At 41.4% G+C, this 25,818-nt stretch overlaps 1 protein-coding gene across 1 annotated transcript in view; it reads right to left on the bottom strand.

Annotated features, from left to right (window-relative positions):
• The window catches only part of grin2ab (glutamate receptor, ionotropic, N-methyl D-aspartate 2A, b), a gene marked incomplete at both ends in the record, with an annotated part of 90,098 nt that extends 84,750 nt beyond the window's left edge, over positions 1-5,348 (bottom strand). The window contains 2 exons of the mRNA XM_079159322.1: positions 4,311-4,517; positions 5,331-5,348. Of these exons, the coding sequence (XP_079015448.1) occupies positions 4,311-4,517; positions 5,331-5,348 (225 nt within the window). The remainder of the gene's footprint in view (positions 1-4,310; positions 4,518-5,330) is intronic.
• Positions 5,349-25,818: the final 20,470 nt, after the last annotated feature.

The raw sequence follows: 25,818 nt of genomic DNA, 5'->3' as shown, positions 1-25,818 counted from the left end.
GGACAGTTTTATATCAGCTTGAGCCCAAATCTGGTATCCGTAAAAAGCATAACATTGGAATATGGGTTTTGGGTGTTAAGTTGGCCAAAATGACAGGGCCAGACTGGCCGCATCGAGGCAACTCCTAAGCCTCTTTTGGAGCTTGGAAAAACCCTCAGACAGACAAAGTGTAAAAGCCATCATTTAAGGTAACAACTAAGCCTCCTAGGAAGCCGGGAATGTTCTCACTTTCAAAGCCACATGTTGTGTTTGATACTAATCAAGCTCATTCAAAAGCACACGATTCAAATAGACCCAGTGGGGGGTTACAATCCAAAATGAAACATCCCCCATCTTGAAAGCCTTAAGCTTCCGACTGAAAGATGAATACTGACATCAAAGGAGAGCACATCTGTGTGCATCTTTTTTAACAATGACCACTGACTGTCACGCCGTTATTATTTGTGTTTTAAAAAGGATCATAGACCTTTTAAAGCATCATTAATCAAGATTTTAACATTAGTAACGGATCAAATCACTACTGTATATGTAATATTAAAAGTGTTGCTGGCAGTGATCAAAGCACAGAGAATTATCACCCAACTCTGCCGTTCCTCTCAGCTCTATGGAGCCTTTCAGCGTCTGTCATAGTTTGGGTTTTCTGGACAACAGATTTACTGTTTTGGTTGAGTCTCAGCACTCTCTCATCAACCTCATTTCCAGCTTCACAAGGCAGCTGTCTTCAGTGAAAAGGCTTCGTTAAACCCAGTGTGTGCTACCTGCACAGCACCAGGCGGCAGTTGGGAGACTAGCTGATAAACACAGCAGAGCATTTATTTAGCTGCTAAACAGTCAAATGTTTGGCGGATGTTTGGTTACAGCTCTATTATGCTTGTCATGCCTCTAAATCCAGCCTTAAAACCACCTCTCGATCAAGATTACCCTGACTTTCAGCATCAAAACTATCTGCCTTTGAGTCATGAAAAACACAGATACGAGTTTTAAGATTGATCAAAAGTAGGATTTGATTTCCAAAATCCTATAGCCTGAGAAACGACAATTATTATTTCTCAGGTTTGAACCCCCCCCCCCCCCCCCCCCCCTTAATGTTCAGATCTGTTCCAATGCGATTACTTAAATCTTATCAGTAAAGTTCAGCTGGAACCAGATAAGTCTTATCTGGAATCTAAAACTGAGGGGAACACTTATACAAACATTAAAGATACACAGATTCAGGTGTGTAGCAGCTGTAAACATTTAGACATAAGCCCCTTGAATGTCAACCTGCTCACCCAGGCGGTGTTAGTGTCCACCGCTCAGTCGAAGGGTAAACGGGGTGCAGCTCCAGTTTTTGGGGGTTTGTTGTGTTTGATCTTAGTTGTGATTTGGGTTTTTTTATTTGACTATTGAAAAGGTGGAGGGTTCACAGATGATTAAAGAACAACTACTTATCGATCATAACATTGAAACCAACGAACTGTCAATATTCAAATGATGTAAAATACTGAATACTTGTGTTTTGGGGCATGAAATGGTAAAAATTACAGAAATAGAGCATCATCGCAAAACAACTGCCCTACTTCATTCTAAAAATATCCGTTCAAAAACCTGTATTAGTCAAACCCTACTTAATACCACTATGGCTCACTAACTCATTAAATGAGACCACCAACTGTGTTTTGATTAAATGATTAAACAGAGCACGTTCTTAAGAGGCTTTGGGGTTATTAACTTGTGTCTAAAACTGCACTTTCACACACATCACTCATCAATATACAGAAGATCAGCGGGGCTCAAATGACTCATTATCATACGTCCCTCCGCCCTTTTCACTGTTATTTACTGGGAACAGGAAAAGGGAAACGCTCATTATTGTCCTCTAAAGCCTCATGTGAGTGCAATTTGACCTGTGATTGTGCGTACACATGACAGAAACTGTGAGCGCAGGGCATCCCTTTTTACTTTCTTCAAACAGTGGACAAGAAAATGGGTCGAATCTGTTCGACTGAATGTCAAATGGAACCACATTTTGGTGGTGGTGGTGATGTTTTTGGGATAAGACAATCTTGCGCAACGCAGTATAGGCATCATGGCCGGTTTAATTGACTTTAAAGAAAGCACTCACTCAGCAGATGACAGCTGAAGCTAAAGGCCTCGCCGGAGGCTTGGTGGTTGCACACGGTTTGGCTGTTAATGTTCTGGGCAGAACCACATCACCAGTTTGTCAACTGTCTGTGGATAGTGAGATCCAACCAAAAATACTTTGCAGATAAAGAGATTACTTGCTGCAGCTCTTATCTCTGGATGTGTCAATACATCCTTCAGGACAAATACAGCTACAATGCAGGGCAGGAAGGGGCATATTCCACCCACAGGTTCTTTGGCTTTTCTCTTTTTTTAAGCATCTCCTTTATAATTATTCTTTATAAGCTCTAGGTTGCAATCTTGTGTGTGTACTCCTACCTAAAATCCTGTTTATAGAAAAAGGAGGAGAAAAAAGGGAGAGGATATGAGGATTTGCAGTTGGTTTTATTCTAATATTTACTCTGGTTTCAACTGAGCGATGAAAAACAACATATCTAGAACAACAAAATAATGTGGAAGATACCAGAGCCATATTCTCAGTCAATATGTGTTACAGTCAAACAAAGCTATATTGTTGATAAGCTATTCTTTGAGACTGTGTCACAATAAATGCACAATAAGAATTGCATTTGGACTACTACAGTACAACTAACCGTTCAACAAGAGGTAAAAACTCTATGTAGCTTCCATGAAAAGAAAGATTTCTGCATAAATGCTCTCTGAACCTTTCCCCACTTGCAGGCATATGTAGATTTTGGGCTAATTTTGGTCTCTAGCTCTAAAAATGTCCTGCACACACAATTAAAAACCCAAACACTGAGAACAGGATGACACATAGCAGTCTGATTGCTCACCTATTGCAGCCTTTTATCAGCAAGAAGAAGATTTTTTTTTTTTAAGAAAAGAAAATTGTATCTAGCAGGGGTACAAGAACTTAACGTCTATGTGAATATCACCAGCTCGAAATACTCTCGAGAGGGCCATCTTGTTAAAGACAATACAATAACATGTTGAGAACAGCACATTTATCGTGAGGGATTAGATAGCTTTAACTGCGGAGCAACAGAACAACACAGTTCCATTTCTGACTACACTGACAAGCTGCTTCAAGACAATGAGTCCTGAACTACTGTACCTGTTTTGCCAACAGTGGGGACGGTTCAGTGAACAGCTCAGTGAGATGCATCTCGACATAATTTCAACACTATGTAATGCTGCTCAGAATATGGTATGCATCGCATCACTGCGGAAAAATTTTCATTTTCATGCTTCTCCTGTTTGGCTTTGTTTCAGTAGTTGGTTAATAGCAGAGTGCGAGAGATGAAAATACGATGCTCAAGTGAGCAGGAAACACTCTCTGGAGGGAGGACGACAGAAAGAAAGTGAATATAAAAGTAGGCCTGTACTATAAAATATTGTTCAGGGTTTTAAAGGTGTTATGACATCACATGCAGAATTCATTGCAGCTTTGCACAAGGTTGTTTTTTTTTTTATATGACAGCAATGAAGACAGCAACAACTCGCGACATTCAGTGCTCCGACTCTACTGCGTTTATGCCCTACAGAGTTGATCTCCTTTTGTGTCATCCCACTATTCAAGAAAATAGGCTACTGCTGAGCACATCCACAGCCTCTCTCCCCGGTCCTCCACAACAGCACAATGAGTCTAGCATGGCGTGAATGATAATTTGCCCTCAATGATCATGATACATTTATACACACGCACACACTATTTAGCATAAAAATTGAGAGTCATTCCTTTGCCAACCAGTAATGATGAGGCTGATGGAGATTTATGGGAATTAGGGCCTTATATTATGTCATGTCAGACTCCTATACTTAGATATGTCAGACTCTTATAGTTACCCCCATGTAACATCTGTGCGTGTGCGTGTGTGTGTGTGTGTGTGTGTGTGTGTGTGTGTGTGTGTGTGTGTGTGTGTGTGTGCGTGTGCGTGCGTGAGATGGCTTCCATGTCCCTGAGAAAGGAAAAGACACTTCGTGTGTCAGACTTGGCACGGGAAACGGGAGGAAAACGGAAGAAAATGTGTTTCTACAACGTGACTGCATTCAAAGCCTGAAAACTGTAATTCGAGATATGAATTCATTACACGGCCTCTCATCAGTAGCCGGGGATAATGTGATGCAACAGCGCCGCTTAGCGTCGCACAGCGGCCCTGTCGGAGTGTGTTTCTCTCCTGTGTTTTTTCTCTCCCCCCTCGATCGCCGGGTGCCGCGGTGCTTACCTTCGGTGTCACAAAGCGTCGCTGCTGCAGGTTTGCGGTCGCGGAGGTTTTGCGCCTTCTTCTTCGGAGTCCGTGCGATGAATGCTGAGTTTTACTGCCGGGGTGTGAGGGCCTGTGCAGGCAGCCACCGTGACCTGTCCGTTTACTGGCATTTTGGTTCCTTCTCACAGCGTCAGTGAAACCAGAGGAAAAGTGTTCAAACTTGATCTGAAAAACAAGCAAACAGAACACGCTATTGCTTGTTGCATTGCATCCCTCAAAAGCGCAAACTTGTTGAATTATGATTCTTGATTTACAAAATGACGCGCGCCCACAGGCTGGTGGTGCCCAAATAAGAGTGATTAACTGTATTACCCAATGCCATAATATTCCTCGAGACTCATAAACATTTTAAGAGTTTGCATCAAATACCAGCTCAGACCAAGTGCCTGTGTGTGTTTGTGCGTTTATGGGCGCGTGTGCACGCGCGTGTGTGAGCATCTTTTTTGGGGATGCTGAGACACGGGCTTATTGGATGGAAAGCTTGCGTGACGAAAACAAGTTAAATTCAAAGGTAGGTTGGTGTACGGTGAGAAAGACAAAATACTCTCTCTCTCTCTCTGTGTGTGTGTGTGTGTGTGTGTGTGTGTGTGTGTGTGTGTGTGTGTGTGTGTGTGTGTGTGTGTGTGTGTGTGTGAGTGAGTGTGTGTGAGCGCGTGCGTGTGTCAGAGAAAGAGAGGGGGGGTGAGAGAGAGCGTTAAAAACAGCCTGTGGCTCCTTGGCGAATATTCCCCTCACGCGCCTCTCTCCGGTGCCGGGCTCGTCTATGTAGGGCATGCAGCAGGTTGTGTGTCGGGAACTCGGACGAACGAAAGCGCGGTGAGAGGAACACAAGCCAGCCTCTGCTCCACTTTGAGAGGAGAGTGAGTGTGCGGCAGATATATAAACCCACTGAAACGCCGACAATTGCCGCTCGCCTCCCCCGGGAGTGAGTTAGTTATAAGCCTAACCCCCAAAAACATACTAATTAAGCGAACTCACCCCATTCCCGTGACACATCTCTCCAGGCGGCCAGGTGGAGATGACATTGCAGCCTGTTACTCCATTCGGGTGCCCTCGGCAGGAGTGGGAATCACATACGACTCACCTCCGTCAAATTAATCCATCAATTTCTCCTCCATCCAGTGCCCCCCAAAAAAACACACCGCCACACGGATAAATCCACCTGTCTGCCCGTGAAGACCTCCCCCTCCAAAAAGCACCTCACCCCTGGTAGATGGGTAGTATTCCTCTCGGTTAAGGTGTCAAACACCGTCCATTCAACGGCGGAGACGGGCTGGGAGAGGGGAAAAGAATAGAAGCCTTTGACGTTCGGGGATCAGTCAGACTCTAGAATCCAAATTAACCGTTGGTTTGGAATCTCCAGCGGCAGCCCCGCGCGTTCCGCAGTGAGGGCTCGTGGACAGGTCCGCGCGCCTCCTCCTCCTCCTCTCCTGTCCTCCTCCTCCTCGCGCCGCTCGCGGATTTCTTGAAGACTGAAGGGGGGATTCCGTCACAAATAACATCAAAACGCACACGCACACACATATATATTTATATATATATATATTAATATAATATATCCACACTCGCACAATGTCTCTCTCTCTCCCCCTTTTCTCACCCTGCTTCTCCCTCACGCGCTCTCCGAACGAGCACCGCACTCCAAAGCAAACAACACCCTAAACAATTCGGAACAAGTTCAAACGGGTCGAGTTATTTTTGTAGCGTTCTACGCTGCACGACAGAGGTGACGCTCCGGCAGCCCACCGAGCGCCCGGGCGGAGTGAAATAATAAGGAAATATTCTCCGGCAGTCTCTTTACCCCGCAGCCCGCCCGCCCACGCCTCGCTGGCTGAAGGTACTTACACATCAGCCTAGTTAATTAAACATATGGGCAACGGAGCTGGATGAGAGAATGATGGCGTGGTGAAGGGGAGAGAGAGGGGGAGGGTGGGGGTGGGGGGGGGCGACTTGGGTGACTTCATCTTCCCATTATAAAATATCAAAAAGATATGTGGCGAGTCAAGAGGGCGCGCGCTTGGGACATTTCGCCATGTCTAGCCCCTTCAAAAAAAAAAAGCGACTCCAACTTCACTGTTCGTTAAAACTGATATGTCTCCTCATTGTCTGTCTCTCTCAGGGTTTTTCTCTCTCTGCGCGTCGCTTGTCCTCTCGTCCCTTCTCCCAAAAAGGAAGTCGCAAGAAAAGGTAAGGCGCACACCAGTCGTCGTTTATGGCCTTACCTGGTGCCGCTTATAGCCAAAAGAAACCGCGTGCGCGCGTTTGTGCAGCGTCTCTTTCTCCGCCTGTGTGCGTCTGTGTGTGTGTGTGTGTGTGTGTGTGTGTGTGTATGCGTGTAGTGCTGTGACGATTGTCTCGGCGTCAAGCAAGTCACCGCGTAGCGCCTCCGCTCCTCGGAGCATCCACTGCGCACAGATAACACATTTCAATATCCGCTGAAGTGTTCTAACTCAATCTAGTGGTCCCCGTCCCCGAATTGAAAATACCGCTTCCTTCACAATTACTGCACCGAAAACGTTTATTGCTGATGATGTGTCATGTCCTCTCATCAGCGCCAGGGTTTGTAAAAGGCTACGGGTAAGATAAGGGAAAAATAGAGCCAACGCTGAATTACACAGCCTCAATTAAACATAATTAGCAGATCAAAACTGCAGCACAGGGGGGTCCTCGGGGAGCGCTGTCAACCCCCCGCCCCCTCCCCATCTCCCTCCATGCCTCTCTCTGCATCTCCCTCTGAGTGTTCCCATGAAGTCCCATTGCAGACAGATGGTGCATGGGGTCATGTAAGCAGGCCGGGGAATCTACCAGGGCTGACTGTAATAAGCTGAGTTACACTTTGAGGCCAAACACAGTGCAGCGTATAAGCAGACCGGAGGGCTTATTATTAAGGAACACTTCACTTCCCTCCTCTTCCTCCTCCACCTCCTCCTCCTCCTCTATCCCTAGAATAAAAATCTCCACCTGTTGAGGTCCTCTATCCTCCTCCGTCAGAGCCTGAGCCTCCAAGGCTTGGAATAAAAGAAACAGACGATTGCGTAACGTGGACATAAAAGAGAGGGAGACAGACCACACAAGGAGTGGATGGTGGTCTACTTCTCTTGTGAGGAAAGATTCCTGGGGTTCCAAATGAAAGAGCACTGCCTTTCTTTCATACCATCCCATCCACGACCACCTCCTCCTCCTATTCACCAATTAGAGGCGTCTTGCTGGGACGGGCCGGACCCATGCAGAACACCCCCCTGGGAACTGTAGAAAATGTTGCGCAATGCCATTAACAGTTACATTTTCGTCTGTTAACCAACAATTAGTTTCGATAGAGTATGGCTAAGCTCGTCTTATTCTATATTTAAACATTTAGCTGTTTCCAAGGAAATAAAATCATACATTCCTCCGGGCCACCATAAATAAGCTTTTACAAGCAGTCCGTCCTATTAAATATAATCTCATTCAAGGTTATGCATGCCTGCAGACCTCCCTATAGTAATTTCCGGGACATGACCCTTTACAGGATTCTGGTGGCGCATAAACTTGAGGATCTGTCTCTCTCTCTCTCTCCTTTAGTACACATTCATCCGCTGCACACCAGCACAACACTTGGACAATAGTGAGTCAGCTCTGCTCTGTTTGTAGACAGTTGTGTGTGTTGGAAATTATCTCAACATGTGTCCCCATTATTAATCTCTTGGCTCGGTCGTCGTGCACCTTTCATGGGCCAAACGACACATTGAACAGAAGTTACCCAGGCATGTCGTGATGCAGAGACGATGCCGGACACACTCAAGCTCAGGTTCAAATCTGGCTCCCCGCGTCCGAACAGCTCAGTGAGCCATATAACCGTATCTCTTCATTTCTACTGAATGTTTTTAATTTCACAAGGTGTGTGATTATGAAGTATTTGAAAAACAAATTAGACCCATTATCAAAGTGTGGCGCGTCAACAATGTGCTAAGTATTTTTGTTATTACTCTGTATAATTACTGAAGACAAAAGCTCATTCCACTAATGTTGTTTGGCTAATAGTGAAAGCCCAGTACTCCAATATTTCGAATGAATCAGAGGAAAGGAAAAAGAAGTCCAATTAAAGCAGCTCCAACTATGAAACCAGCAGGCAGGCTCCCAAACAAACTGATAAATAAATAATTAACAAATTAATGAATAAATAAATAAATAAATAGAAGGGAAGAGAAAACTATTACACAAGGCCTCTGACAAAAATGATGTGGGCAATTTTTGTATCCATGGTAACTGACTTTTTCAAGAGTGTCACCACTTTTGTTTTGGCAGAGGCGCAACCCAGATACATGTGGTGTTTTTTTGTTTTTTTTGCACGAGTTCTCCCGGACTATACACAGGGTCCCCCCATTCATAAACACCTGTAGCCACGCTTACTGCCGCGGGATGGCCGGCCCCGCTCATTCCCAGGCTGACGGTGCAGCGGCCCCGCCGATCAACACCGACAGCACACGCAGCCCCGCTGCAGCCGGCTCTCACTGCTGATGCAACCAACATGGAGATCTTTTCAAAGCACACACACCGCTAATTAGCCGCACAGCCAACAGAAGCAGCACAGTCCACAAAAGCCTGTAACTGTCGACTTTACTTAAAAATCTTCTTCGTAAGAGGCGCATTGTTTCCATGACAACAAGGCCTGATGGCACACTTTTTTTTACGGTTGTATTTTTACTATCAATTTGTATGTGTTTTTAAGAACAGCATTGTGGGTTTTATGCTTTTTGTTACATTTTGAGCCAGTTAACACAAAGTCTCTAATCCCGATTGCCCGTACCAGCACACACTTGGGCTTATCCGACAATCATCCGTCAATTTGATTGACAGGCAAACACAATAGAAATCCACAAGAATGATTCACTGTAATGTTTCTATGCAACTGGAAGTAAGCTGGTTGGTGAAGAAAGTAAGTGGGCTGATGATAAACCCACAAGATAGATTTCTGTCTTTTATACAATGATCTTGACTCTTGGTTTTTTTTTTTTTTTTTCTCCGACTGAGGCACTGCCACAGCGAAGACATTGCATTGTAGCTACAGTACATGGCTTTATATAGACTCAGGAAATGAATCACTCCGTCAATAAATGGCATCAAAATAAACAGAAATGTATTCAAGGCTCTCTATCTGAAACAGAGCGGTGTGATAGCTGGCATTTACCAAGTTATACATGTTCCTTCTATCTAGTCTGTCTTTTTACTTTGTCTCCCTCCCTCTATTGCACTCTCCACCTTCTCTCACTCTCGCCCACAGAGAGTGGGTGACCTGGAATGAGCTCTCCTACAGACGGCACTGCTTCCTACAGCCAGATAGGGGCAGTATGTAGTGCTTCGATCTCAGGCGAGCTTTAGTCTACGTGTCTATACCTTAACGATATCATCACCCCGGTCAAATGTACAGGCACCTTTTTAAAAAAACATTCATCTCAAAAATTGATAGGGGATTACTTCCTATCACAGTGAAAAGTTCACGAGTGCAGCCGCCAAATCAATTTGCACGGAGTGATGCACTGCTGTGTCTTTTTCACTTGGCCACACCAGCAATTATCCTGAGCTTGAAAAGGTCAGTCAATATTTTAATAATTAATTGCGGGAAAGGATTTCAAAAGTTTTGAATCTTTAGTGAGACCTCTCTTTGGGAAAATAGTCCGTCCTCATTTTAACAACAAAAAACATAACCCTTTTTGGTTGAAATAGGTGAACTAAATATGCATAAATGGGAGAATCTCAAAAAAAATTTGGCTACAACATTCTGATTTTTTTTATAAATTAAGTGTACTTTTAGGTCATCCGCACAGGCAAGCTCAGAGATTTGAATAATTCATATTTTCAGTAACTTTAGGGTCGAATAAAATATATATTACAAGAACTGGACTTAGTTAACTTGACATTCCAAATGTATGCATGCAACATGTCTATCTTTACAAAGGGCTCAGCTTGAGGTGGTTATCATATAATAAATGAGAATAGCATGTAAAGACAAGACATAATTTGAAAGTTCGGGACATATGCTTGTTTGCTTTTTGAAGCTACAGCCAGCGGCTGAGAGTAAAAGTGGACTGAAAAAGTGGAAACAGCTAAAAAGAAGCCTCCGAGCACTTCTGAAGCAAATATATATATATATATAAATATATATATATATAAAAAAACACTGTTTCTTTCAATGAAGATAACATTAAATTAATCAGAAATACACTCTATACATTGTTAATGTGGTTAATGACTATTCTAGGTGGAAACGTCTGGTTTTTAATGAAATATCTACATAGGTGTATAGAGGCCCATTTCCAGCAACTATCACTCCAGTGTTCTAATGGTACATTGTGTTTGCTAATCGCCTTAGAAGACTAATTGATTAGAAAACCCTTGTGCAAATATGTTAGCACAGCTGAAAACAGTTATAAGCTATAAAACTGGCCTTCCTTTGAGCTAGTTGAGTATCTGGAGCATCACATTTGTGGGTTCGATTATACTCTCAACATGGCCAGAAAAAGAGAACTTTCATGTGAAACTCGCCAGTCTATTCTTGTTCTTAGAAATGAAGGCTATTCCGTGCGAGAAATTGCGAAGAAACTGAAAATTGACACAAAATGATCTGGGTGACCCCAAACTTTTGAACGGTAGTGTACATATATACATATATATGTATATATATATACATATATATATATATATATATATATATATATATACATATATATATACATATATATATTACAAAAATCAAAGTGTAAAAACTCACTTGTTGTTGTGTTTCGGGGTATTATGTACCCGACTATTTCTTCCTGACTTGGTGACTCTGTGATGTTGCCAGGCAACCAACCAGTGGAGACTCAAAGTAGTTACCGCACCTGGCCAGAAGGGTGAGAGGATGAACAGGTGAAGAACATAGTCTGGCGCATAACTCCCTGTAAAACCAAAAAAATTGATAAAAATAAACAAGTTATAACTAAGTACATTTTACAAAGGTACTGTACTTAAGTCAAGTTTTGAGATACTTTTAACTTACTCGTGTATTTCCATAAAATGCTGCTTTCTAATTCAACTCAGAGGAAAATATTGTGATTTTTATTCTATTATCATTCATTTGACAACATTTGCAGATACTTTGCAGATGTTTTTAAATATAAAGATAATAAATTATGATATATTAACCAATCATATATCAATAAATAAAATTAGCTCCACCTCCGGCCATTCTGCATAATGAGCACTTTTACTATTGGTACTTTAAGTATAATTTGATGATAATACTTTTCTAATTTTACTTAATTAATCTTCTTATCTTATTTTCGATGCAGGACTGGAAATGGTATCGATCCCCTCGTCTAACCCTCGGCACAAAATCGGGTAAGCATCGCATCCAAATGGTCAAACTATTCCATTGACACTAAAGAACTAACCTCCAGGTTTCATGATGTCTTATCTCCAACTTGGGTACCACAACAGTCATATGGAGGTCACAGACCTTCAGGCCTGGGGATTGCACACAGAGAAGCAGACGCCGGCTCCTCGATATGACCCACCTTGAGTAGCAACCTGCAACACACACACACACAAAATATGCAAAAATGATATCATCCAGTTGATGTGGGGAAGTACACATTTAGACATTGTCTGTTAATTTGCACTTAAAGCACCAGGGCACACTGGTACCCAATATGACAGCTCGGAAATCCACAGTGCTACAGTGCTTTTCTGTATTGAGGGTGTTAAATTATTGGGGTGCTCAGAGGTTACAGTATGTTGGGTACTTTGGGCTCTGTGGCTACAGTGTTGGTGCAATAGTCCTTTTCAGTGTTGGAGGCTGTAGCCAAATCAAACTAATTGGCCCAGTCCACAGAACAATTTAAAATAGCTCATCTTGAGGCTGTAACTCTTTCTGGCCTTTCTATTATCAGCATAGCCAGAGGCTGCATTAAATATCTTACTGGCAATAAACAAAAACCTGACTGAGATTGACGCATTTCTTATTTTCAGATGAGATCTCACAGCATGACCTCTAACTACAAGATTTACTGGAACGTTTAAAGGATTGTCAGAACATATTAGCTGCTTAGGTTGTAAAAACTGGGAGCTGGGATGTCTGTTTTTCAGTGTCGATGAGGCTGTTTGTCGACATAGCGCACAGGATCAACACCAGAGAGATGCTCGATGGAAGTGGGATTGAAAATGTGAACCTGATTATGACATGCCAATGATGAATTTTTAGGTCTCCCCTTGAGCTTCTAAAAGCCACAAGTACACTTGTGTCCCTTGTTTTTCCATTAACATGAACTAATCGAAAACTGAAAAAAACAAAAAGTACTGATTTCAATCAGTGGAGTAGCTTAAACATTTAGTGTTGTTGATTAAACATAGATTAGACCAGAATGGACTTTATCTGGGGATAATGCCCGATTATGGGGGTGAATCCAATAATCAGACAATAGCACGATGTCCCACCTTGGCTATCGGCCAACTGCTGATTGAGTCTTTCTCCTGGTGGTAGGGTAGGGAAGGCTGTGGTTTTAGATGCTGGCATCAGCATATTGGGTTAATAAAGAGCACAATGATCCGTTATTGACTCCTCTGTGGGTAAGAAAAGAACAAGAGGGACTAGCCTCTTGTATGAAATATTAGACGGAGCAAATATTGAAAGAATAAAAATAAAGAATGGAGAATTAAGTAGACTATGAACTTGAGGCAAAGGGATGGATTGTACATTCAGTTAACTCTGAAATACTCTGAAAATACTGTCATTGTGTGCCACGGTACACATAAATTGATTAAGCAATTCATTGACGAATCAACATGCATTTAAAAATCAACTAGTTTCCTTTAATTTATCAGTTTAAACCTATGCTAATAATGAATCAATGATTTGACAATCAAAACAATAAACTGTTAAATTTACACTAAAATAAATAACGTAATAAAATAATAAATACTGTAACGTAGGTGGTTTTTATCTGGAGACAGAATCTATGATAGAAATATGTTTCCATGAGTAGATAACTATGAGTGTGTTGATGCATGTGTGTCTGCATGAATACATGAATACAGATAATTCTGTGTGTGGATCAATCTGTAGATGTTGGGAAGATACACATCTGTATTTTATGTTTATTAGTATTTTCTTGCCTATAGCTGGTGGGGGGTTGGGGTAAGTGGAGATTGTGATGTGAAGGCTCAGAGAAATGATCTACAGTTGTGTTTAATAAAGTATGAAGTGATGTTGTCCTTCAACATATGCTTGTGTGGCATATTCAAGTTAACTGTTACATGAATATATTCATTCTAAAACATTATACAGAAATAATAGATAAAAATGATAATAAAAGAAAATAAATGTAAATGTAAAAAACATAATAATGCCACAATGCAGAAATGTATATTTGTTACACATGACAAACTATCAATTGAAGTGTGTATTCATCAAGTCAGTGTAGATATATTTATTAAAAAATAAAAAGAAATTGGCCAATATATATGTTCTTGATTATATATAATAATCATATATTTTGTTCGATTATTTTATCTATTGACTTGCTCATTATTATCTGAATGAATTATCAATGATTTGTCAACTAATTTCTTAGTGAATGAATTCAATGATTGATTCTCTGAAATGGGCCCTCATACTGAACGTGTTGGTGTGCATCTGTTCGTGTGCTAGTATGTCTTAGCCTGAGACTATGTTTGGTCATTTTATAATCTCATGCAGTCTGGTTTTTGGGACATTTTTCTCCTGAATGGCAAACTCTGCAAGGATATTGTCCATCTGCTGCATCTCCTCAAGGACCACCGATGGAGAGAGTTGGGTGGCTGCATCATGCTGTGTTATACGCAGACTGACAGAAAAACACACAGTGTAAGGGGACACTGTAGCATTTTCTTTGCACATATGGTCCGGTCAATGTGATCAGTAAAGGCCACATAAACATGGTTACACAGGGACTATTTGTCGTTAATGGAAAGCAGCATCTTTGCCACCTGCTGTGTAATCTTCTGTGACACTTTGTACTCCGATGCCCACTGGCCAATATTATCCTCGTTACACCACACTCGGGAGAACAGCACAAACAGGCTATTATAGACTGTCACATTGTTAGTGTCATTCTCGCTCCAATATCTTATGAAACACTGACAAAAAGTGTAGTGATTTGACTGGTTATGATGGATAACAGTGGAGAATGAAAACTAAAGATACTGTTTGTATGAAAAAATGTGTGGTGCAATTGTTTATGTGGAGTTGTGAACTATACTGACGTGCTGTGACTTCAATCGCATCCTTGTTCCCTCATTCACTAATCCTTATATAATAGACACTCAATAGTTTACTCACCTGTGAGCAGTTAATTGAGATTGAAGCAACTGAATGCAGTGTAAATACTAAAATAATGATTTAACTATCGCAAGTTTTGTTTGAGCGAAATCTATAGTAAAAGCAATGGCGAAAAATAGCATATTTTAATGTCATCCATCCATTATCCGTAACCGCTTATCCTTTCCAGGTTCGGGGGGGCATGTTACATAAAGAGACAGACAACCATTCACGCTCACATCCACACCTACGGGTAATTTAGAGTCATCAGTTAACCTAAGCTGCATGTCTTTGGACGGTGGGAGGAAGCAGGAAAATCCGTAGGGAACCCATGCTGACACGGGGACAAGGCAGCCAGGGAATCGAACCCGGGCTGACTAATTCTAAGTCAAAAAGCTTCACATTTTCTTGCTGGAGGACCCCACAAACCCATTATCTCCTAGTGTCTTCGGAATGATTGCTGCTACCGGCCAATACACAAGCCAACATGTGGATAAAGGCAGTACTGGCATTTATTTTTTTTCCACTTCAAGCACTGATAAGAAGCCAATTTTCTGCCCCAGTTTGCTCACAAGATTAACAATATGGAATTTAAATGTAAATTTCTCATCAAGCCAGATGCCAAGATATTTATACTTCATAACTCTCTCAATATTAGATCCACTCACAGCTGTTTTATGCCGATTGTTGTAATCTAACGTGATCTCATCCCTACTCATATTTGTCCACTTGGACAGAAGTCCTTTTTAAATGGTATCTTGTCGCGATTAGGGTCTAGGCAACACAACCACTTGTTAATGGTGAGAAAAAAGTTCACTGTTTCGAACGAAACCTCATCTGACTCAGTGACAAAGCTCCACGTGTCAGTCGGAGCTGATTTTCTTGTACCTCCGTTGCGCTGAGACTCCAATGGGTTTACATCAGAGTTAACTGAAAACCCGGTGAGTTTTACACAGACTCTAAAGGGAGCCTTGTGCGTCGGTATCAAGACGCCGAGGCCCACTGCTCAAGCGTTGTTATTTGACACTTTGTTAGTGGGACCAAGCTGTGTGATCTCTGGCTCTGGAAAACAGCATGAATTTTGTCATGTTTCTGTTAAGTATAAATGAAGTCTAATAAGTGCATCTTGTAGAGCATTAAAGGAGAGTTGTACAGAGTCAGCAATACACAATTGTGTAATCAGCATAAAGATGGCCTTGACAGTCACTCAATGAAGAAAGATTATATCATTATTATAAATGGTAAAAGAACAGGACCCAAAATTGACCAATGCGGAACACCTTTTGTTACTAGCAAGAACCCAGACTGGACACTCCCTGACTTCCTACTGTCTCTCCAACAAATACTTCTGAAACCAGTTACAAGCATTACCATCTTAGCTAACAGTACATAATTGTCTCAGAAGCAAAAAATGATCAACTGTATCAAATGCTTTTGACAAGTCTATGAAAAGGGCAGCACGATGGGCCTCGTTCTTTTATATGTCCGTAGGAAATGTACTTACTTTGGAATTATGTTGGAGGTCTATCATGGAGAGAGTGATGAAGATGCATAGCCCTTAAAGAAAAGAAGAGGAAAAACTACAGAAGAAATGTGACAATAGTGTACGAGGTGGAAGGCAGAAAAGACACACTTCGCCAAAGTGTTTCCATGGGAGTGACAATGATATTAAAAAAAGAGGCTTGGGCTGCAAGGCAGTGAATATTGTGTCCCCTGAGATACAGACTGTGGCTCAGGTAAAAAAAAAAAAGTTTGATACTTGGTCATGTGATAAAAATAATAACAGACTAGAAGAAAAATAAGGAAACAGGTGGAGGAGGAGGACGAGGACCAACTGATTCGTCAGCCCGAGATGAGAGACTTGCTGCAATTATCGGACAAACATCCATAAGTGGAGTATGTCCAACAAATGAGGTTGAGTGATGATATTCAGCAAGGACTTTCACCCAAAGGTGATTTATTTCATAATTGCATTAGGGCTATACGGCATAGTTTAAAGCTTCATTTAATGTAATGTATTAACTGCTGCTGTCTAGCAGCAATCTAACAACCACCATAAATTGCATTTGTATAACCACAATGACATCAAATGGTGTGATGGCCTCATAAAGTATGATGACAGACATTGAAAGCTATTCAAACACTTTAATAGGAGCTTCAAAATATATAATATATTTTAATTGTGACAATAATTGATGAGGATTAATGGGTGTCAATTTCATAGTTATTGAATACCTTTTGCCAATGCATTAGTGAACTAACATGTTTAAAATGCGTTATAATATGAGATGCATTTCGTGAAAAGGTGTGTGTTTGCATTAAGACAGCCGGCCGAGCCTTCATCATTTATGCATAATCGTGGTCTACAGTGGCAGTTCTGAATTTGTTTGCATAATAATGTTTTCTTCATTATCTATAAAAGAAACTACAATATTTGTAACTAAAGAATTTGCTAAAAATAGTCCTGTGATTAGTTATAAATCCAGATTGGTGCAGAGATAATAAGGAATGATCTGAGTTAGTTATTTGCCAGAGATTCCAGTATTTTCACTGAACAAAAAAAAATGTTTGAGGGCACTTTTATCTCCACCTGAACTATCATGAGACATCATCCAGGCACTGGGAACTATTACTGTTAAAGCAGAAATATATATGCTATTTATTGTACAATAAATGGAGCGGCTAGCCTGGGAAAGAAAAGGGGTCCAGTTCACCCTCTCCAGTGGTTTTCCTGGAATCAATGCCTCAAAAACAACACTAGGCAAGAAAAGCTGGAAGGTAAACTGAGGAATGTGGCACATGGAGTAATCGTCAACATCAGCAAGAAGTGAATATGTCTTTTTCAAATTCTCAACATCAAACAGGTGGCCAGCTGCAACAAAATGCTCATCAAAGGCCAAATAAACCTTGTCTTGCTCAGATACTAAACATTCTTCAAATGTAACATGAGTGGGTAGACAGACAGTGTCTGAGTTTTTTTTTAGTAAATAGAATAACAGCTAGAAATTAAATCTAGATTAAAAAAAACTAGAGCATCTGGCGATGGTATCACACAAGCAGTGATGCCAAATTGGGCCAGGGGGCATAAAAATGGCTCCTTCCCCACTTCCTACCCCCGTACTTCCGGCACCGTTGCTCGGACCACACCCAGAGTCGGCCTTCCCTTTGATCTAAACTACACACCTGTAAAGTTGTGTGACTGCATCTTGCACAGTTGTGACGCTATCGCGGTGAAAAAGAATCTGTTCACAGATTTTTAGAGATTGGCAACATCTTGTAAAAGTACTCAAAACAGCTTCTGTGGGGGTTCCCTCTACAGTTGGTGTCCCCAGCACCACATATTCCATTATGACACACACAAAGAATCTGTTGCGACTGACAATCAGATTTGGCCGTCCTCACAGAGTATGTGCAATTAGTCCCAAATTGTCTAAAATTGAGCCAATGAGATGGATCCCGAGAGCTCTCGTCCGAGCTAGGCTTTGTTTCTTTCCATAAAAAGATCTGATAGTTCAGATGAAACACCAAGGTTTGATCTGTCTCTTCTTATGTTTTCCTATGAGGTTCATGCTTGTTAACTTGGATGAAGGTCTTTATTAAATGTTCCAAAGATAATTCTACACCCAGGACTTCAGAAGTGTAATGAATATCACAGTGAAGAAGGTCATACAAAAAAAGTCAAAGTTATATAAAGGCAGAGCAGATGTTAAATCTTTAACAGAGAAATGCTGTCACTGGGGTCCTGCTCTCACTGCTGGTAAACACTCCCGTTAAACATGCTGATATACACACAAAATATACACAGCGATTCAGTCATTAGTCTGGTTGGATTCACACATGAAACAGCAACATGTGCAGAACTGTGTGTTTGTGAGTGCGTGACCAAGTGAATGTGTCACACCTAAATGAGGTGTACTCACTCCAGCTGTGTCTTGACTTTATCCCTGACTTTCTGCAGCTGCTCCTGGCTACACAACTACTGTAATCCTTTACTCTTCCCACAGAGGGGAGGGGAAGAGACAGAGAAAATGTGTGAAAGTCTAAACTGCTTTCACAAAATGTTAGTGCTAATCAATCATGCGCCAAATTCAGTGTGCTACATGTAAAATGTGATGAAGAAATACATGTGATGGCTCCCTCTTCTCTGCATCCTGATTGCTGTTGCCTGTACATTTCTGCCTCCGGCAACAACACTCAGAGGCGTAGGTGGACTGACCATCATGAGTGGCCAACTGGGACCTAAAGGCCAGCATTGAGTCTTCCCATAAAGACGAGAGAGACAGAGAGAGTGAAAGAGAGAGAGAGAGAGAGTGGGATGTGGGGGGTGTAGAGTGCACCATTGGTCCATGGTTCTCCCCTTCAAACTATTGTTTAGTTGCTGTAAATAGAAAAGTATATATGACTAATGAATATGATACAACAGCCAACTGAGGAATCAAAGTCAGTCTGTAAAAAACAGAGAAAAAGGGCCATTTCAAAAAGACAATAAAAACTGCCACTAACCAATGTATTTAATAGTCTGCAACAGGTGATCTACTTCATCCGATTAATAATTCACTTTATCGATAATCCTTTTTCGCAACAGACATTTTTGACAAAACTAGCAGCTGTAAAAACACAGGTGTTACTCATAAAATTAACGATGGGTAAGTTCTATTCAAGTGTCTGATTAAGTCATTACGTGCACAATACCGGGACCCAGAAACTGGAGCAGCTCAATGGAATTCAGCCATCGTTCATTTCATTATCGACACCTGTTGTGACGTGCCGAAATCTCGTCCATGAAAAGAAACTATGCATGATGTCATCAAATTCATAATCCGTTAAATCTTTAAGTCTTTTGGACTAACATCACATTCAGCTACATTGAGCTATATTTCCTCAGTTTACACCAAAACGTATCCCAATTTTTGTGTGGACCATGAGACTTTCCAGTCTTTGACCACAACTGTTTTTTGGATTTTTGGCTGCCTGCCTGGTCCCTTGGTTCTGTTTGCCTCCACTGAGTCCCTACCTGTTTCCGACCTGTATCCTGCCTTTTGACTGCTAAAATTCTTCTTTTCTTTTACTCGTCCTACCTACAGATTCTGCTTCTGGGTCTCACGGCAGAATTGAAACACTGTTACCTAAATTCTAAGGCTGCAAAATTTGCCCTAAATAGCGAGAGTAATGAGGTTTAGTCTAGGAATGTACAGTGTATTGATTTTCATCCATCCTCTGCTATTATTTTAGACACTGCCATGATTCCTCTTCCACCCTGTCTACCAGTTGCCCTCAGTGTGTTCCAGCCTTTTCCAGTCACCTGGTCCTCCACCTGTCTGCATTCTCTCCCCTCATTACCTCATCATCCCCAGACTACACACAGACTGCGACACTACATACAGTATTTCTAGTAATTTTCCAGATTGGCTATTGCAGCCTTGTTTCCTTATCTACCTGCTTGTCTGCAAGTGACTCTGTCCACAGATTTGGACAATTGGCTGCCAGCCTAGTCCCTTCTGGTCTTGTTTGCCTCCCCTGACTGCCTATCCGTTGCTGACCTAAATATCCTGCATTTTGACTATAGCCTGCTTTTTGCAGAACTACTCCTACCTGCTGATCTTGCCTCTGGGTCTTAATCCAGATTTGTTAAAGTGATAACCTAAATTCCGAGGCTCCAAAATTAGGATGTTTAGGGACACTGCATGCCAGCGGGAGTTTATCTATGTTCCCTCAGCCCTATGATCCCTCAGATTAGTACCTCCATCGCCAATGAGGTCAGGTTTTGGCCCCTGTCTGTTAGCCCCTGTCTCAAACAGTTATAGACAGATTTTACAAGGCCAAGGCCAAGGCCGAGGATGATAGAGCATAGGGCTTAGGAAACATAGGGTCTAATTTGGATGGGGAAAGAATCATAGGTGCTGAAGGAACATAGGGCTGAGGGAACAAAGGGCAGAAGGAACAAAGGGCTAAAGGAACATAGGGCTAAAGGAGGGCTGAGGGAACATAGGGCCTAATTTGGATGAGGAAAAAATGATAAATGCTGAGAGATCGTAAGGCTGGGGAAACAAAGGGCCTAATTTAGATGGGGAAAAAATCCTAGGTGCTGAGGAAACATAAGGTTGAAGGATAGGTTCTGAGGGAACATAGGGCTGACACCCTTGCCAACAATAGCGAGAGTATTCTGGTTTAGTCTAAGAATATTCCGCTGAGATTTTAGACACTGCCCCCACCTTTTCCAGTCACCTGATCTCAACCTGTCAGATAACCTGAATTTCATTACCCCATCAGCCCCCCATATACACTACCTGCCCATGCAGTAATTCTATTCATTTGCCAGATTGTCTGCTGCAGCCTTGCTTTCCTGTATCTACCTTCTGCCTATTGTAGTGACTTGAACCCAGCAAGTTTTTGGACTTTTGGCTGCCTGCCTGATACCTTCTGGTCTTGTTTGCCTCCGCTGACTGCCTACCTGTTGCTGACCCATATCTTTCTATCTGACTAGTAAAGCCTGCTTTTGTACTACCACTCCTACCTGCTGATCTTGCTTCTGGGTCTCACTCCAGAATTGTTACAGCGATAGCCTGAATTTTGAGGCTCCAAAACGCAGGGGCAGAGAGCACGGAAACCATGCCAACAACGGCAAGAGTAATGTGGTCCAGTTTAGTCTAATGTACTGTTATATGCGATTTTCATCCATCCGTCTGCCCATTTACTGCTTTACTGGGTTCAGGTTGTGGTGACAGTAAGCAAAGTGACCCAGTCAGCTGTCTCCTCAGTCATACACCACAAAATCAATTTGGGTGAAGGGTTCAGTTTGTTTGAGGTATTTTTCCAACCACAATTGTTTGGGCTACCTACGTCTTGTATTTGCAGCTTCTACACAGTGAAGCAGGAGCTTATAAAGAGCACTGGAGGAGAGTATTATATCCTTCTTGTTTTACTGCAGGCTGTTAAGTTTAAATACAAAATAATCCAAACTCAACGAAATGTTAAATTTCACATTAAAATTCATCACCCGTTAAAATGCTACGTTTATTTAAAGCAGTCTGTTTAAATCTATTCAATAGAAAATGCAATTTCTTTGTAGACCATACGGGAGTACTTTGTTTCAATGTTTCCACAGTGTGAATGGCGGAGTATTGGGGTTACTGCAGGTCTGTTTAAGTCCACCGTTCTGAATATAAATGTACAGAAATTGCGAGCTCGCAAAGCATCAGTATGCAGCGAGCGAGAGAAAGCAATTTGATGAATTGCAGCTGTATATCCTCCACATGTCATGTATAATGTGAATAAATGTCTCAAATTGCAGCACAATTAGTCACAAAAAGCAGGTCTGGCAAGTCTGAGGCCACAGGTGTGCCCCCTGCTGCTGCGTCTTTGTGTCTAAATAGGAAAATATCAACTATGAGTGGACTACCCACTTTCCTCTATTTACAAAATGATCTTCAATTGTAACTTGGCTTCATCTAATAGGCTTACGAGATGCATCAGCTTTCAAATAAATTCTATTTCTGTAATTGAGTGCCAACACAGGTGTTATCTCTGTTCCACAGCACCATCTCAACATTAAAGCATGATCTCAGAACCAAGTGGTTGCTGATGATCAAATAATCACCTGCTGTGCAGAAAACAACATGATAATTCCATCTCCGTTGCCCCTTTGCTCTCATACACTCGAGAGTGGAGTAGATCTAAAGCAGCACTAAGCGAACTACTCAGACTGTTGTGTTTTCAAAACACCCTTGAGGAACAGAGATGTTAAATTCTGTAAGCTGTATCATTATGTGTAACAGTCATTTAAAGAAATGCTTTCACAGCTTGGTGGATTTAATGAAATACAACAGATGTTGTACAAATAAAAGCTTCTGAAAACTGTAGAGAATACAAATATTGTCCCTTCAAGTTACTTGCATTTTATCTGTAAATTATAACCAATCAATCAAATATCATAGAATAACATTAATATTAAAGCTTCTGAACATCCCCTACACCTGCTGTACTCTCTGAATATACTGTAGGTTACTGATGCTCAATGACTTCCCTGGTGTGACATTAAAGCCCTATAAAGTTTGCATAAATTTAAAAAAATGGTATTTTGTATCAGCTGATTGTGGTCCTGGTTGTACATTGTAGCTTGTTATTTTTTAAACTGAAAATCTGCTGCATTTGGTGATTATACCCACCATTTATTTTGTATTGTTGTTGTAGCTTTTTCATCTTTACAATTTAGACACGGACAGGAGAAACAATGACAGAGATCGGAATACTGGGATCGAGCCAACAACATGATGGTTATGTGCCTAAATACTTGCAATGTCTCTTAGAATTCCTCCATATAATCGTATTGTGATAAAACTCTTTTGGCTTACAGTCACAATCTAATTAAATGGTGTCAGATGAATTATACCGACAGTTGTCACAGGAGGTTGTTCATTATTTGTACTACAGAAATTAGTTTTTTAAATTGTGAATAGTGTAACCATTTTAATCATAGTGGTGAGCATACATTTTCGATTTGTTATGTGATTTTAGATATTTGAGAGAATATTGTAATAATAAACTAAATGCTGTGACAATTTATCTCTTTTGTCAAATTGAACTGCCTCCCATTAAATGAATACCCACTTTGTTTAACATGATCGTAGCTTCATACTTACGTATTGTTTATGCTCATTACCACATGTTTATAAGGCTGTTTAGTATGTTTTGTGCAGGTATGTCATATATGCAACACCTGGAAATCCAAACCAGACTTCATTCAACATACTTTTATGTTTTGTATATGAAAGGTGACTACTTCACGCTTACTGTTTTATATATGGTAGAGTAGCACTCTGTGTGTACTGTACTGTATGTTCATGACATGTATGTTATTTACTAAATGTATAGTTCATGTGTATGACACAAAACTATTATTGAAGAGTAAAAAATATAGTTTTCCATGGGTCCACACATGGCGATAATGTTTAATTTTTTCCTTTCGTCATGCATGTGATAAACGTAGGTTTTGCTGTCTTTTGTTCATGTTTGGGTTAATGTCCTGCGTTCACTACAGCAGTTTGAAGCTTTGACATTCTCTGATACAAATATTTTACATTTTTGTCCTGCAAGGCTCCTAAAATGCTCTATGCAAGTAAATACGATCTGCTGCTTTATATTCCTTAGACATTCCATCTGATCCACAGACGCAGCTTCTTATCGTATTTAAGGCTATTTGTCATTGTCAACTAACCCATACCGTCTCTCCCCCTCACACACAGACAAACAAACAAACAAACAAACACACGCCCTTACTATATCCATCTTGGACTCTCGTGGGCGTGAGAGTGGATGTGGTGACTGCGGAATCTGCAGGTTGGGTCCATGCACCATTGCTGAGGGGTTCGGTTGGACTGTGGGTAAAAGACAGATGCACAAAAATAAATTTTTTTGTGACTGACAGAAATGCATCACTGCAGTTTGGAGTGCAACAGCACAGGTGTGTCTCTGAACTGGAAGGGTTTGAAAATGTGTCTCAAGGACACTTCAGCAGCAGCAGGGATTTTTTTAAACTGATGGACACACAGCGGGGCTCTCGCTAGTCCAGCAGCCACGCTATCCTCCACTATATCCGGCCTATCCAGGTGGAGCCTGTTAAGTGGATGTGGATGGATATACCCTGCTGCTTTTCTGTCTTTGCAACACTATCTATCTATCTATCTATCTATCTAAGCCTTTTGAATTGTCTCTCCCTCGCTTCTTCAACACACAGAGAAAGACACACATGAGCAGGTCTCTCTGTCCCAGAGGGAGCTTTCCCTCTGACCTGCTGCAGAGACCGGGTGTCTCGGAGCAGCTGTTTCAGCTCCAGACTCCTTCAGGAGGAAAAAATAATGTTGGTGCTCTGCTCACCGATCTGTTGCCTGCCATCCGACCAACGGTGCCTGGTAGTGGGAAAGCTCGCTACTGCATCCATTCCAAACTCGGCAGCAGTAAGCCTGAGCTACTTTTTTACAAGCTAAATGCGTTTTACATTTGAACTCTTCATTCCAATCATATCACCAACATTTCGTTTCTCAAATATTTCTTTACTCAAATAACAATGCAGGTGTAGCTCGACACCTATTGCAACATTTTTCTTGAGGAAACATCACCACCTTCCTGAGACAAGGCTTTGTTTTGATGCACCCCCCCCCCCCCAAAAAAAAAGTAGCTTGTTCCTGCAGGATAAAGCCATTGCTTTCCTTGAATGATTCACAGGGCCTAGAGCTGGACAAGGGGCCCTGGAACATGCCACGCATTACAGATATTTAATGTTTCAGTGCCCAAAGCAAGCTGTTGTCAGGGGGGGACACAATTTCTATCAGCAACTCCTGTTCGCAACACTGTCGTCAAAAAATCCAAATAAATCAGGTAAGGCTTGCTTCCAGAGAGCTTGGCTTCTACCCTGTAGCTCGGTACAATAATTACAGAACCACGGAGAAAGAAGAAGAATGATGGCCTCAGCTGTCATTAATCTCATCCAGTGGTTCTCCATTTTTGGCTTGTCACTCCTTTAAAATTAAATCATGCCTAAGTGCTGCCCCTTGTCACTGGTAGTTCAGCCATTAAAGACAGATTATTTAATTTAAATATTTTTCAGAGTGAATAACTAAAAGTATCCGGTAATTTACATGAGAAAAAACAACAACATGTAAAAGCTTAAGGAGAGTCCTGAGTTTCTGAGCATAAACATGTTGTTTTTTATCTGCTTTCCTTTCCTGTTTATCTTCTCAGAACCCTTTACAGGGATTCTTGACCACCAGACTAGGAAACACTAATTCAGTCGAATTTATGGTGTGACTAAAAGAGAGAGCTTGGGTTATTTGATTGCACATTGGTAGCTGTATTTTCAAGCAGCTGTTTAAGTAGCATAATTGATTATGATGCTGTCAGTCGACAAAAAAATAAAAAGCAGTGACCTGGTTTTGGTTAGAAAACAAGCTGGCAGGTTGGAGAGCTGCCTGCACTGACCAAGACTTTGGCTGCCAGCTGCAGAATGTCAACAGTATATTAAGTGTGTTCACCATAAACATTGCAAATATGTCTATTGGTTGAAGTCAATGTAAATCACTGTTTCAGGCACAGCGCTAAAAATAGCTCAAACGTTGCCAAAGGCTTGTTTTCAAAAAAAAAAAAAACAGCGAGGTCTTG

Source organism: Pholis gunnellus (assembly GCF_910591455.1).
Source record: "Pholis gunnellus genome assembly, chromosome: 5".
NCBI classification, from domain to species: domain Eukaryota; kingdom Metazoa; phylum Chordata; class Actinopteri; order Perciformes; family Pholidae; genus Pholis; species Pholis gunnellus.
Note: the sequence above shows the minus strand (reverse complement) of the source record. Positions and strands in the feature narration are given on the sequence as shown.